At 46.0% G+C, this 13,905-nt stretch overlaps 2 protein-coding genes across 2 annotated transcripts; both read left to right on the top strand.

Annotated features, from left to right (window-relative positions):
- Positions 1 to 277: 277 nt before the first annotated feature.
- slc35f2 (solute carrier family 35 member F2) lies at positions 278 to 4,192 on the top strand (the record flags this gene model as incomplete). Its single annotated transcript, XM_080530415.1, has 7 exons — positions 278 to 428; positions 646 to 773; positions 1,116 to 1,275; positions 1,728 to 1,884; positions 2,059 to 2,111; positions 3,095 to 3,249; positions 3,492 to 4,192. The coding sequence occupies 7 exons, from the start codon at positions 278 to 280 to the stop codon at positions 3,759 to 3,761; spliced, it is 1,074 nt and encodes a 357-aa protein (XP_080386541.1). The 3' UTR covers positions 3,762 to 4,192.
- A 1,698-nt stretch (positions 4,193 to 5,890) lies between these two features.
- Positions 5,891 to 13,785, top strand: elmod1 (ELMO/CED-12 domain containing 1; the record flags this gene model as incomplete). Its single annotated transcript, XM_080528796.1, has 10 exons — positions 5,891 to 5,907; positions 7,689 to 7,834; positions 7,981 to 8,009; positions 8,154 to 8,251; positions 8,720 to 8,849; positions 9,215 to 9,348; positions 9,992 to 10,060; positions 11,000 to 11,050; positions 12,039 to 12,172; positions 13,610 to 13,785. 10 exons carry the CDS (start codon positions 5,891 to 5,893, stop codon positions 13,783 to 13,785), a joined length of 984 nt encoding a protein of 327 aa, XP_080384922.1.
- Positions 13,786 to 13,905: the final 120 nt, after the last annotated feature.

Here is a 13,905-nt window from a genome sequence, read left to right as displayed (position 1 = left end):
ATCTCCGTTTAGGGTAGTTCAGAGATATTGAGCGTCAAAGTTTTTACATTCCATTATGTTTTGTGAGATGAGACCTTTGTATTTTATGAATTACTAACTCAACAATTTCAACATTTTAAAAATAACACCACACAGGCATTAATAAACACCTAATGGATCAGATTATGTAAAAAACTCAATTTTGACAAAAATTGAGATAGAACCTTATAATTCTAACGTCACCTAATGTTAAAAGTGAGTCTAATGTTGCCACAGGCATCTCCTGAAGACCATCACCATGGGCCAGGCCTTGTCCATCCTGATCTGTGGCACGGCGGTCAGCTGTCAGTACCTGGCTGAAGAGAGGGTGCAGACCCCCATGCTCCAGAGCTTCCTCAACTACGCTCTGCTGCTGCTCACCTACACCGCCTCCCTGTGCTTCAAGAAAGGTCAGAGGTCACTGCCCTCATAGACACCTGTCCTACACTCGCCAACAGAAGAATTGAGATAGTGACAGCCACAGTTCCTAATGTACTGATGGGATATGTGGATCTTGGTAGTATAACAGATGAAAAAAAAAAAAAGACCAGACGCTCTTATTCCCCATTCCTGCTCACAGCGACACTTTAGTTTGACCCTGGATTCCTCTGTATGCTCTTTCAATAGGTGATGGGAATATTTTACAGATTTTAAAAACAAAATGGTGGAGGTATTTGTTCATGGGTCTGGTAGATGTGGAGGCAAACTATGCAGTGGTGAAGGCCTACCAGTATACAACACTGACAAGCATACAGGTGAGTGAAACACAAAACGATTGATGTCATCCATTGAGTCATCTTAACCATTTTTCCAAATTTGCAACAAATCTATGTTCTAGGTTGCCTACCAGTTTACCTTTTACAATAATCATCTATTTAGATGACTACTAGGTGAGTCTATTTATAGGTGAGTCAATGTATAAGTGACTCCTAGGTGAGTCTGTTTAGGTGACTCTTATGTACAGTACCTAAGGAGATGGGCCCTGGCACTGTGACCTCGGAGCACACGGCATCATTAAAGTGAGTCCGATATAGACTCCCAGTGCATGATGTGTTTATTTTTTTTTGTGTGAAACAGAACCTTTTGTTTTATTCCAGCTGCTGGACTGCTTCGTCATCCCGGTGTTGATGGTGCTGTCCTGGTACTTCCTGAAGACCCGTTTCGCGCTGGTGCACTTTGTGGCGGTGGCTGTGTGTCTGCTGGGGGTCGGGGCCATGGTCGGGGCTGACCTACTGGCTGGGAGAGACCAGGGTTCCAGTGAGAATGCTACCTATTACTCAACACGATTAACATCAACACGCCTTACTCTGAGAACCTCCCAACCTTCTTTGCGTCTTGAGAGTGTCTGCGTTCCTCCCTCTCATCCTGGGTGTATTTCCCCCCCCCCCCCATTCACTTCTGTTGATAGACGAGGCAGATAGGCCTTTAGATAAGTGAAATATAGGAAATAGCTTTATATTTCCCAGTGCTGTGGTCTGGACATGAATAGGGCGGTATGTCGTCTGATCAGAGAAGGCCTCAGGGTTCACTGCACAGACATCATTAAACATCCTCAGAAGAGAATAACATGAGCACTGGAGTTTACAAACCTTTGCTCCCAATTAAATGAACTAACCTTAAGTTCTCTCTTAACCCCCCCCCACTACCACCACCACCACCACCCTCACCTTCTCTCCCTCTATATCTTCCTCGCCCCCCTCTGCCTCCAGCCAGTGATGTCCTCCTGGGAGATGGTTTGGTGCTGGTAAGCGCGGCGCTGTATGCCGTGTCCAACGTGTGTCAGGAGTACACGGTTAAGAACCTGAGCCGAGGGGAGTTCCTGGGCATGATGGGCCTGTTCGGCACCCTCATCAGCGGCATACAGCTGTAAGACACGTCCTTACCCCTTTAAACAGTATCGCCGCCATAGGCTAAATGAATCCTGTCCGAAACCCGAAATATTGGTGTCATTTTTGGGGGTTGATTGACTGACTGACTGACTGACTGACTGACTGACTGACGCAGCTCTACATTCCTGTCTTACTCTGTCTTGTGTTGCAGAGCTGTTTTGGAAACCAGTTCTGTGGCCGAAATTCAGTGGGACTGGAAAATCAGTAAGTTAATTAGAGTTTATTAGATCTTCCCTAATTTCTTTGTCCCATTCAGTCTATTTTTGTCTGCACAATACCCCATGGCTGGGGTGTCAAATTCAGATTTACTGAGGGTCAGGCTGAGGTTTGTGAATAAAATCTGGGGCCAGACATTTAGTACAATGATATCAGAGAAATATAAGTAGGTTAGTATTCAGGGGCGTAGCCAGGTCATTTTCAGGGGGGGGACACAGGGGGACGAGACAGGGGGACGAGACAGGAGGGGGAGACAGGGGGGGAAAAAACAGTTCAATAAAGAGGGCCAGCTAAAAGCGACCCAAAAAAATGTTTTGGGTCAAAAATGAAGGGCGCCACCCACCTCTCTCTCTCCAACATTTAGACTACTAAGTGGAAACAATGACTTTTCTTAAATAGTACAGTTAGGCTACACAGTGTATTTATGTCTTCATAGTGTTTCTGTTGGCTACATTAACTCTTTCACCTTGTAAGCAAGTTCTCCCCTTGTTTATGATATTCTCATCAACATTATGTCATGTGCAATTAGTAAGCTCCCCAACAGTAGCCGTAGTCATATTAAGCGGGTGAAATGTATTGTGCAAGAATAACACTATTTACAGCGCTGTCAATTTATAAATGTCATTTGTAAATGTAATAAACGACAACGACGTGTATCAACAAAATGTCCATATTTCCATCATGCTCATGCTTTGTTTCGAAATGCCTCCAAAGGTTATATTCTTTGAAAATTGCCAAGACTCTTCCTGTTTTATTCTGTTTCCCATCTTTCTTGAAATTGTCTATTCATTGTCCACTTTTCTTTTTTGGTCATTTGGTTATGCTATCTACTTTTGGAAATGTAATTGACGTGTGGCCCCCATGGTAAGAATAATTTTGCGGGGCTGCATGAAAACAGTTTTATTTGAAGCATTTCTTCTGTAGCCTAATGTAATTCCCCAATGTAAGATTTCGTTGATGTGTTTCCACAGTCGTGCTCTTTGCGTCCTATGCCTTGTGTATGTACGCGCTGTACAGCTTCATGCCCCTGGTTGTCAAGACGACCAGTGCCACGGCGGTCAACCTCTCCCTGCTCACCGCTGACCTCTTCAGCCTCTTCTGTGGCATCTTCCTCTTCCACTACACAGTGAGTCAACCACAGTAGTGATGGGTCTGATAGTAGTAGTAGTAGTAGTAACACTGCAGTAAAACACAGCAAAACAGCCAGCAGAGATAAAGGTACTGGAGTTGCAATTTAGCTATGGTGGGGACGCTTCTGTGTCACAGTCGTACTGTGTCTGTGATTCTAGAGCAATGACTGCCCTCGGGGGGCCATGTCTTACTGATGGATCCTGTGGTTTAGATGCTGATCCTCTCCCTTCTCCACAGTTCTCAGGCCTGTACATCGTGTCCTTTGTGGTGATCACCGTGGGCTTCGTCATGTTCAATGCCGTGCCCACCTACACACCCGTACCTGAACCAGTCACCGGCCAGGAAGAGCGCGACGACCTGGCCTCCGCCAACGAGTACGGACACCGCAAAGAAGACGCCGCGTCAGACCCGCTGCAGGAGGGGGCCGAGCAGGAGGAAGGGATGAAGGCACGCAACAACGGCCGCTGCGCAGTGACATATGTGACAGAATGCAGCACTAAGATGTAGCCCACCAGACAGAGAAGAAAGGCCTTCCTCCTCTTCTCTCAATCTTGAATTTACATGACCGTGCTGGTTTACCGTTATTGATTGTTTTTTTTACCCTGAGACACTGAGATTGCTTGATATGAAACCACTCCAGTACAGTAGAGTATATACTGTACGTTAGGTCCTAAAGCACAAGATGACATACAATGTATGGATTTTGAATTATGGATTCAGAAACATTGTAATAATAATATATGCCGTTTTATCCAAAGTGACCTACTTCTCTCATTATACATTATGGTCCAAGCCAGAACATTCTAGAAATTGCTGCTATAGACCATACAACCTCTCCATCACTCTGATGCTGTTTGGTTGAAGTGTGTTCACTTATGTCTCATTTCTAAATGTTTTCATATGATGATTTTTTTAAACCAAATACACTGACATTCTGCTTGGCCTCATTGGTTAACTCATCAATTTATGATGTACTGTAAGGTGTGTGTTTGATCTTTTATTTGTATTTTTCGCCCCATGAAGACAATGTATTTATGCAAATCACATTCAATCTGTGTTTGTATCATATGTTAATATGTACTCTAGGGTTCGAATTACAGGGGGGTTAAGGTGAGGTCCTAGCACCCCCATAACGAACCAGAACCTCCCCCATAAGAATGGAAATGTCAATGTGGTCTCCCTAAAGACAATTCTCTACATTGATTTTGTGTAGTTAAGTCTACAGGCGAAAGCACTTAGGTAAATGATTTGTTTGCCAAAATTATGTATGCCAAAAATGGGATGGGTTTTATATTGATGTAATAAAATGTTATATTCTCTTTATCATGCTCATTATTGTGATATTGAAACATGTTCAGCTGTGCTTGATCCTCCAGCAACCCGTATGTGTCACACTGTCCTTGTATGGTGCGATGCTCTGCCCGTCCATTCATGTGGCCCAGGTGCGCAACCAGGGTTTGATAAAGTGCCAGTTCTTGATCTCAATTGCGATACACCGATGTGATACAGATCACATAGTATATCCTATAGTGGAGAAGGTGCTGGGAGATTTGGAAAGGTCTTGCTACAGCCCACTGGAGTACATAGCCCTACTGTGATTTTAGACACTATTACTACTATTACCTACAAAGTAGTCTGCGAAACAGAATGTGGATTGCTCACTGAAATTGACAGCTTCAATGCGCCAAATGTGCCTATAGGAGCACGGCGTTGGTCAAGACAAAACAAACAGGACCGCGTGATAAAATGTAGTAATGTACGACTAAAAATAAGGCTTTGAATTAGATTCTGTAGGCTATGATGAGTCTGTGAACTAGAATCGTACAGTATACAAGCGTTGGCTGTTCTGTTTTGTTAGATCTGGCTTGCGCGCATGTAGGGCTGGGCGGCCGCTCTCTCTCACTGCCGCTCTGAGCTGCTCTGCATTGCGATGCTGTGGTCCGGCTCCGTCTCCTCATCCCCTCAGTGACGCTGCTGCCATCATGGAGGAACAGGTACCTGCTGCCATCGAGTGAAGAAGACCACCGCAACACCAGCGCGACAACGACCTCCAGCAATTTATTGCGTCTCGTCCTCTCATTTCTCGTTGGGCCGTGAGTGCAATTGATTTGTTTGTAAATCGTCGTTAGTAGCCTTTCGAATACGCATGATTGATTTGTTACTCGAGAGAAAGAGAGAGAGAGAGCTTGGATTAGGCTGCTTGGTGTACTAGGCTATACATGGTGTGCAGCATCCAGGTGCCAATTATTAGATTCATGTCGTTAATAAAACTGCACCAATGCATAGCCTACAACTGTTAAGCGACATGAATATGCCTGTGCTTAGGCTATGTGGAAAATGAAACCCAGCATATTGCAGAACCTAAAGACGGAAACATTTTAGTCTACATACAGTATGAGCATCGGTTTAATCTGTCAGCACCACGGACAGCACCGTAGCAACTCCCGACAAATACGCCGTGAACAGGCAACGAGGCATGACAACACTGTCTGTGTTTAGGCTACTGAATGTTTCCAATAGGTTTATTTCATGAGTTTCCTCCATGCGATTAATTTTCAGGACTATATCTACAGTGGCGGGTCCACTACACTGGTCAATTCTAAAGACGAATCAGAAGACGAAGCCAACTGAGGAAAATGAAGCATTTTTTGAGGTAAATGCTATACCTGTCTTTTGATGTAGATTGGGGTTTGTAATTCGCAATATTACAGATTGTAGCCTATGTATAGGCTATAAAGAAGGATCCGAGCTTCACTTATTACGTATGCGAAGTAGTAAGAATGATGTTTCATAATCTCTAGACATGTTGTTTTCCTTTAGGCCTATATCTTGAATGAAAGCTATTATAATAAGCGATTTCATTGGAACACAATCTAGCTAAATGAATTGCATTGATACTACATTGCATACGATTGCATGTAGACCCTTTTGCACGTGCCCTTGCCTGTCTTCAGAGAGCTGGGAGGATGACGCGTGGTTGAAGTAGTCAGTTAGCCCAGAGTACCGCTTAATTACCGTGCATGTGTGTGTGCATGCGCGCTCCCCGCCTTCTCCATAGTCCCTTGGCAGTGCTTAGTGCTCACGGTTCCACCACAGCTAATGGAGTTGGCAAACGTATGATTGAGCGCTCTGCGTGTGCTGCTTAGCATGCCAGTCTCGTTGAGAGGCAGTGTGTCCTCTGAGATAGTAGTCGATGGTCAATGCTGTTATATCCTGAGGACTAGGAACCTCACCTGTATAACATGTAGGCTACTACTCAGACAACGGCTGTAACTTGAGTATGTATTGTTATCTACTGTGGAGCCCCACGTTAGATCAACATAACAGTACAACATGGCATTTTCAATACCCAGTATGCATAGCGTTAACAAAACCATGGCAACGGTGAATACATCACAAATGCGCTGATGTTAGATAAACGAAACTGCTTTTTACACCTTTCACACTGACACCAACTGCCATATCATTATCACCAGTAGTTGTTAGTGGATGTGTTATTCGGTGTTAGTCTGCCCTTGTGTGATACTTGGCAGGTACTCTGAGGGTACAGTGCCATGAACTCCAACTCATCATCTCCAAACAAGTTCACTGAAGGTTTATTTGACCTAAAGATAGATAGATTTCCCATTCCCCCATGCATAGGCCTACATATTTCTCTCTCTCTCTCTCTCCCTCTCTCTCTCTCACAGACACACACACAGTTCAGTGCTACATTAGGAGATCGTATTGAGCACGCCCCACGTCATCCGTCTCCCGCTGCCCCAGTTAGGCATTCGAAATGGCCCTCTCAGTCCTAAATATGGGGCCTGAGGGAGGGAGAGAGGGAGAGAGAGAGGTAGAGAGAGCGAGAGAGCGAGAGAGAGAGGGAGAGGGTTAGGACCGGATGGATAGAGCGATACTCTTCATATCTAAAACATTTCCATTAGGACATAAGCCGTGAAGAAGAGAGTTTCTGCTCAGATACACAATGTATTTATGCCTCCACCCCTGTCTGTCTGGGTCTCCTCTGCATTTGTATTGTTCACCTGTCACCTCCTGTCAAAATGGTATACTTTGATCAGTCCAGCAGAAATCCTCTATCTATATCCCCCACTCCTCCATGTGTTTTAAAGTTCTCTCTCTCTCTCTTTCTTTCTCTCTCTCTCTCTCTCTCACACACTCTCACCCTCTCTCTTTCTCCCTCTCTCTCTCTCCCTCTCCCCCCCCTATCTCTCTCTCTCCCTCTCTTACTCTCTCTCTCTCTCCCCCTCTCCCCCTCCCCCCTCTCTCTTACTCTCCCTCTCCCCTCCCCCCCTCTCTCTCTCTCCCTGTCTCTCTCTTACTCTTTCTCTCTCTCTCTCCCTCCCTCTCTCTCCCTCTCTCTCTCCCTCTCCCTCTCTCTCTCCCTCTCCCTCCCTCTCTCTCTCTTACTCTGTATCTCTCTTAACTCCCCAGGGTTGTGACGCAGTTCTTTGTGTTCCTGTATTGTAAATGCCTGTGGCGAGGCCTGAAGTTTGTGGCCAGGAAGGTCACGGGACGTTGCGAGCTGCAGCGCATCTGCTACAACAACAAACCCGGGGCCCGCAGGACCCTCAAGATAGGTAGGCCCTCTCACTGCCTGAGTCGTTACGAACAGAATAATGTTATGTGCCGTGCCGTCAGGTATTTGGCCTTTTGAATGAGTGACAGAATGGTATCACTCGAGGCGGGTGAACGAAAACATGTTTTTTTTCCGTTCTCTTTCTAGAGTCCTCTCTCAGATACTCCAAGAATGAGGTGAGTAGCTGCCCTGCGTTTTCAAAACATATTCTGCTCTACAGCTTTTTTAATTTCTTTTTTTAACAGCCCTGCGATGGTGCATTCTTCTCACGTCCCCTCTTTAACGTCCTCCTCCCCCCCCCCTCCTCTCCTCCTCCTCAGAGGCTGCAGTCTGCCCTCAGTGTCCACCCAGACTCAGTGGAGAAGACCATCGATGACATCATGACGCTGAAGAGGATCAACCCTGACACAAACCCGCAGTAAGACAGTATTCCACGCTGGATTGGATCCATCGCTACAAACAACAACTGATTTTACCGGCTCACCTTCGCGGCACGAATCATATTGAATCTGAAGTCTTCCACTCAAAGTGATTCACACCTGGTTGAATACAGTATTAGAATAACAATGTCAACACACGGCTCAAGCCAAGCCGCGTCTTTTGTAGGAACCTGCAACAGGAATCCTTCCACTCATACATTTGAACCATTGAGCAGACTAGAGATTAGAGATGAACAGGGAACAGTTTTCCTCGAGTAACTGAGGGCTAAGTGCCTTGCTCAAGGGCACACTAGCGGCGTTCCCAGGTGGGATTTGAACTCATGACCTTCTGATGAGTCCAAGTCACTATCCACTAGGCCACCACTACCTCTTAATAACAATAATAATAATAATAATAATAATAATACATTAGCTAACCCTGCCATTTCCCCCTGCCTCTTCCCCAGGCTAGGCATCTCTCTCCAGGCCAGCCTGTTCCAGATCGTTGGCTACAGAAGCCTGGTGGCGGAGGTGGAGAAGCTGCGCAGGGAGCCGTACGACTGTGAGAACCCCGACCACGAGGAGATGCTGATGAAGGTACTGATGCGTCTGTCATCGACCTACATCCTCCTGTTCTCCTCCTATGACCTTCTGTTATCATCCCGCAACATCCTGTCACCACCCGACATCGTTCTGTCAATACTAACGAGCGTGGCTCTTATCTGTGTGTCTGTTGTTATGCTTGCTTGTGTGTGCCACTGTTTGTTGACTATGAACTTAAAAGGACTGACTAGCAATGGTCAGCAGTCCCCTGATAACAGCAGAACCCTGATAAGAGCTGTTCTTCCCTACGTGTTTGAAGGGGTTTAGGTTTATCTGACAACAATCTGCTGATATTGTCTCTTGTTCAGTATCTCCTTTTCCTTGAAATGTCTGGGTTTTTTCCCCCCCTCCCGCTGTAGCTGTGGAAGGCACTGCGTCCCGACGCACCGCTCTCCGGGCGGATCTCTAAGCAGTGGTGTGAGATCGGTTTCCAAGGCAACGACCCTAAGACTGACTTTAGGGGCATGGGTCTGTTGGGCCTTTACAATCTTCTGTAAGTGTGTGTGTGTGTGTGTGTGTGGGTGTGTGTTTGTGTGTGTGTGTGGGAGGGGTGTGTGTGTGTGTGTTTGTGTGTGGGTTTGTGTGTGTGTGTGTGTGTGTGTATGGATGTGGGCGTGGGTGTGTGTTTGTGTATGTGTGTGTGTGTGGGAGGGGTGTGTGTGTGTGTGTGTTTGTTTGTGTGTGTGAGTGTGTATGGATGTGGGCGTGGGTGTGTGTTTGTGTGTGGGGGGGGGGTGTGTGTTTGTGAGATGAGAGATGAGAGATGAGATAACATTTATTGCCATTATGCATACACATTAAGCATACACATATAGGAATTTGATTCGGCGTTACAGTAACTGTAAAACCATAGCTGCCCTGTGCGGCGCCATATATGTGTGTGTTTGTGTGTGTGTGTGGGAGGGGTGTGTGTGCGTGTGTGTGTTTGTGTGTGTGTTTGTGTGGCCGACTTCCGTTTTCAGGCAGGAGCGGTGCGTGTGTGTGTTTGTGTACGATGAGTCACCCTTCCTGTACGGACTAGAGTCGTATTTATGAATCAGTGTGACTGTGTTTCACTGTCCATTGCAGACAGCCAGCGATAAACGAGATACACAATCTACATTGATGCATTTCCTGTGTTTCCTCCTGTGCTGTAGATATTTTGCTGAGCATGACAAGGCTACTGCTCTCCAAGTGCTCCATGACTCCCTGCAACCTAAACACAGGTGGGTCTCTCTCTCCCCCACCCCTTATCACCAACCCCAGACCCTCTCTATGGACCTGTGAACGGGCCACACTCTCTCCTCACACTATCTCATCATGAAGTCCCGGGGCCCACCGGTTTAGGGGAGGCAACCCCATTGGTTTAGGGGTTAACATTGCAATTAGAATTAGAAACTGAACTCCATTTCCCATACCTCTTTGTTGTTTTGACTGCTGATTGATTTCCTGCTCTTGTTTTGCCCTTGCTTCATTTACATTTACATTTTTGGCATTTTAGCAGATGCCTTATTCCAAAGTGATTTATTAATCAATACATTTGACTAAGTAAGAGAATCATCTATCCACTATTCGTAGCAGAAACAAGTAATTTATGCTCATGCCCGGGGCCATTGGCAGTCATCGCGCTTCTGTCTGAGTGAGTCTGCTTGTCGGCAGTTGGGATGGCAGTTTCTTTTATTTATGTTGTCTGGTTTTGTTAGCTTTAATCGGCACCTCACTGGACACGCTCTCACTGTCTCATGCCACTGAACATGTCTTGCTTTTCCTTTCTTTCTCCGCCTCCATTCTCTCCATTCTGTCCATCCCTCTTTTCACCTGTAGGAGTATACCCAAAGAGGCAAGGTACTTCACCATTTCATTTTTCATTCAGATCATTCTTTGCGACCTTTAATTTATCTAGTTTTGTTATCTTGTTTCTTGCTGTACACACTTAGCCAACAGTTCTTTGTTGTAGTCAATTTAGCTGCAGTGAGTTTACTTGACCTTACTGTTATTAAACTGTACTTTAGTATGAAACCCATTTGGGGGTATTTTGTGCTTCTTCTCCTGTCTTGTTTTGTAAGCTCAAGGTCTAGGTAGTTAACAGAAACACAGCAGTCTGTAGGTGCAGACTCACTCTCAGCTGCAGATAACGGAGGCCCTAACCATATTTCTGTCCACAGCAAGATGAGTAAGGCTGAGTGGGAGCAGCAGAACGTAGACAAAGCCATCGGGTGAGTACCCATTTCCTCTCTACCACCTGCAGTAGCTCCCTGTAGCGACCCCCCTCTCAGTAGATTCATAGACCCATCAAAACACAGGAGAGAACAACATAGCGAAGTGAAGATTTATGGTGGTTCCTGATATCCATGATGTCCCTGTTCCACCTCCTTGATGCTGGTCTGAAGGGACAGGCTGCAGTGGTGCTGGGGACTAGAGAGGGCTGTCTCAGCAGCGCAGTCGCTCTGTGATGTCTGTGTCCAGACTGTGTGTGTGTGTGAGTGTGTATGTTTCTGTGTGTGTGTGTGTGTGTGTGTAAGTGTGTGTGTGTGTGTGTGTCTGTCTGTGTGTGTGTGTGTGTGTGTGTGTGTGTGTGTGTGTGTGTGTGTGTGCAGCCCTGTCTGAGCCCTGCTGCTGTGTCAGAGGGTTTAAAGCAGGACGCCGCTGTTGCTGCCTTGGTCTGTCATTCGCTTTCAGCCTGCATTAACTCTGATAAGTACCATGGGCTTACTGTGGGGTGTGCGTGTGTGTGTGTGTGTGTGTGTGTGTGTGTGTGTGTGTGTGTGTTGTGTATGCATGGGTTAGCTAGTCCACACCCATTATCAAGGCTCCACATACACAGACAGATACACACAGACACACACACACACACACACACACACACACACACACACACACACACAGAGGATATAGACAGGGAAGTACATGGCAGTCACAACAAGGTTTATCAGAGGGTGAGATGTGAACAGAACTGGGTGTGCCAGGAATCATCTCTTATTCCTTCAGTCAATCTTTCCAAATGTTTTCCATCTTTCAAAATCGAGGTCAAACTACCCTGAACAATATTTGTAATGCTTACACTACAGTTGTCCACAACCAGGAAAAGTGAATCTTTTAGTCAGATCAATGTCAGAGCTTGGATTTTTTTCTTTTTCATTCTTTAGACATTCTAATAAAGGGATATACTCATTAATAACCGCAGCTTTTGTCGCTCTGTTCCAGATTCTCCTTCGCCATCGTGGGCATCAACATCACTGACCTGACCTACTCTCTTCTGGTGAGCGGGGCCCTGAAGACACATCTGTACAACGTGGCTCCAGAGATGCCCAGTCTCACGCACTTCCAGCAGACCTTCTGTGAGTGTCTGTGTGTCCCTCTCCTCACCCGAAGCCGATGTTCTCAGGGAGAAGCAGAAACCAGGGGCCGGTTGCATAAAGATAGACCCAGTCTTAGACTTAGATCTCACTTTAAGTCAGTCTTGCTATAGACTCTAACATTTTCCTGTTGCATAAAACTAGCCTATTAGTGACTAAGGTAACACTGACTTAGATAGCCTATCACGCAACGCATTCTAGGTCAAATAAGACACTTGACAGAAAAAACAACATGGCGGCCGAAACAGCTACACCTAGCGGCGGAAGATATGAGAGATAAACAAAAATGTCTTCTGCTGAAAACGTATGTATATTGGAAGAATATAATGTGGAGAAAAGTACACTGCTTAGCAGTTTTAACCAGTGAAGTAGTTTACCGCGCTGGAGTTACAGTGTTAGCTAGCTACTAGCCCTGACTCGTTCCCATAGCAACACAGCTCTTAAATCAAGCTTAACCAGGGGGGAAGGTGGCTAACTTTCTAACCTCAAAATAAGTCAGTCTTATTTTTTATGCAACAGGCAGTCTTAATTAGACTGGTCTAACCTGAGAATATAAGACTAGTCTAAGACTTAGACCAGTCTTATTCTATCTTTATGCAACCGCCCCAGAGGAGAAGGGCTCATTGTAACGCACATGCGTGTTTGATACCATTCCTCATTCCGTTCCGTGTGTTACAATGAAGCCTCCATCCTTCGATTTCTACCCTCCACCACCAGCCTCCACTGGACCGAATGTAACACAGGTTGTTTTTGATCTAGGTCCATCTTCACAGCAGTCACACGGCCCAGAGCAGTAGACTAGCCTTACCGTATGGATGTGGTTTCTTGCATATCGTTAGCCTCATGGCATAACTGCCTAAGTCACGCTTCACTCGTGGTCAGCCGAGCCATCTTTGTATGTAGTGTAAAAAATGCCTAATGTCAAAGAGATGACTTGGGCAGGTAGTGATTTTGGAATGTAACAAGCATTCTGATAGGCTGATGGCATAGGCAATTATAACACACAGTGAATCAGCAGTGTTAGGCATGGCATAATTGCATAATGGCATAATTGCATAATGGCATAATTGCCTAAGTCATGCTTCACTCGTGGTCAGCCGAGCCATCTTTGTATGTAGTGTCAAAAATGCCTAATGTCAAAGAGATGACTTGGGCAGGTAGTGATTTTGGAATATAACAAGCATTCTGATAGGCTGATGGCATTTATAACGCACAGTGAATCATTAGTGTTAGGAGAGTAAGAGTTAGGCAGATATCTCATTTTGGCCAAAATATTACTTAGATATCGTTAGCCTCATAGCATAATTACCTAACACTTCTCCAGGGACGTATGCAATGAAGGGGGGGGGGGGTGAAAGGGTAGCCGTGGTCCTCCAATGCGTGGTCCTCCTCATCTCTTGGCTCCTCCTCCTCCTCCAGGTTACCTGATGCAGGAGTTCCACCGGTTCTGGGTGGAGGAGGATCCGTGTGACATCATGGAGTTCAACCGCGTGCGTTCCAAGTTCCACAGACGGGTGCTGCGTCAGCTGAAGAACCCCGACATGGCGCTGTGCCCCCACTTTGCCGCCTCGGACCTCCACCTGGTCAACCTGTAGACACACCCCCTCCTGACCCCCCCTCTTCACCACTGACCCCCCCACCCCCCTGCCCTCAATGTCTTGGCCCACTCTTGGGAAGGAATTGCCCATATAAGGAACCGATCTAGGGTCAGCTTA

The sequence above is a fragment of the Nansenia antarctica genome (genome assembly GCF_963989245.1).
Source record: "Nansenia antarctica genome assembly, chromosome: 4".
Taxonomy (NCBI): domain Eukaryota; kingdom Metazoa; phylum Chordata; class Actinopteri; order Argentiniformes; family Microstomatidae; genus Nansenia; species Nansenia antarctica.
This window is presented reverse-complemented; position numbering and strand designations above follow the sequence as displayed.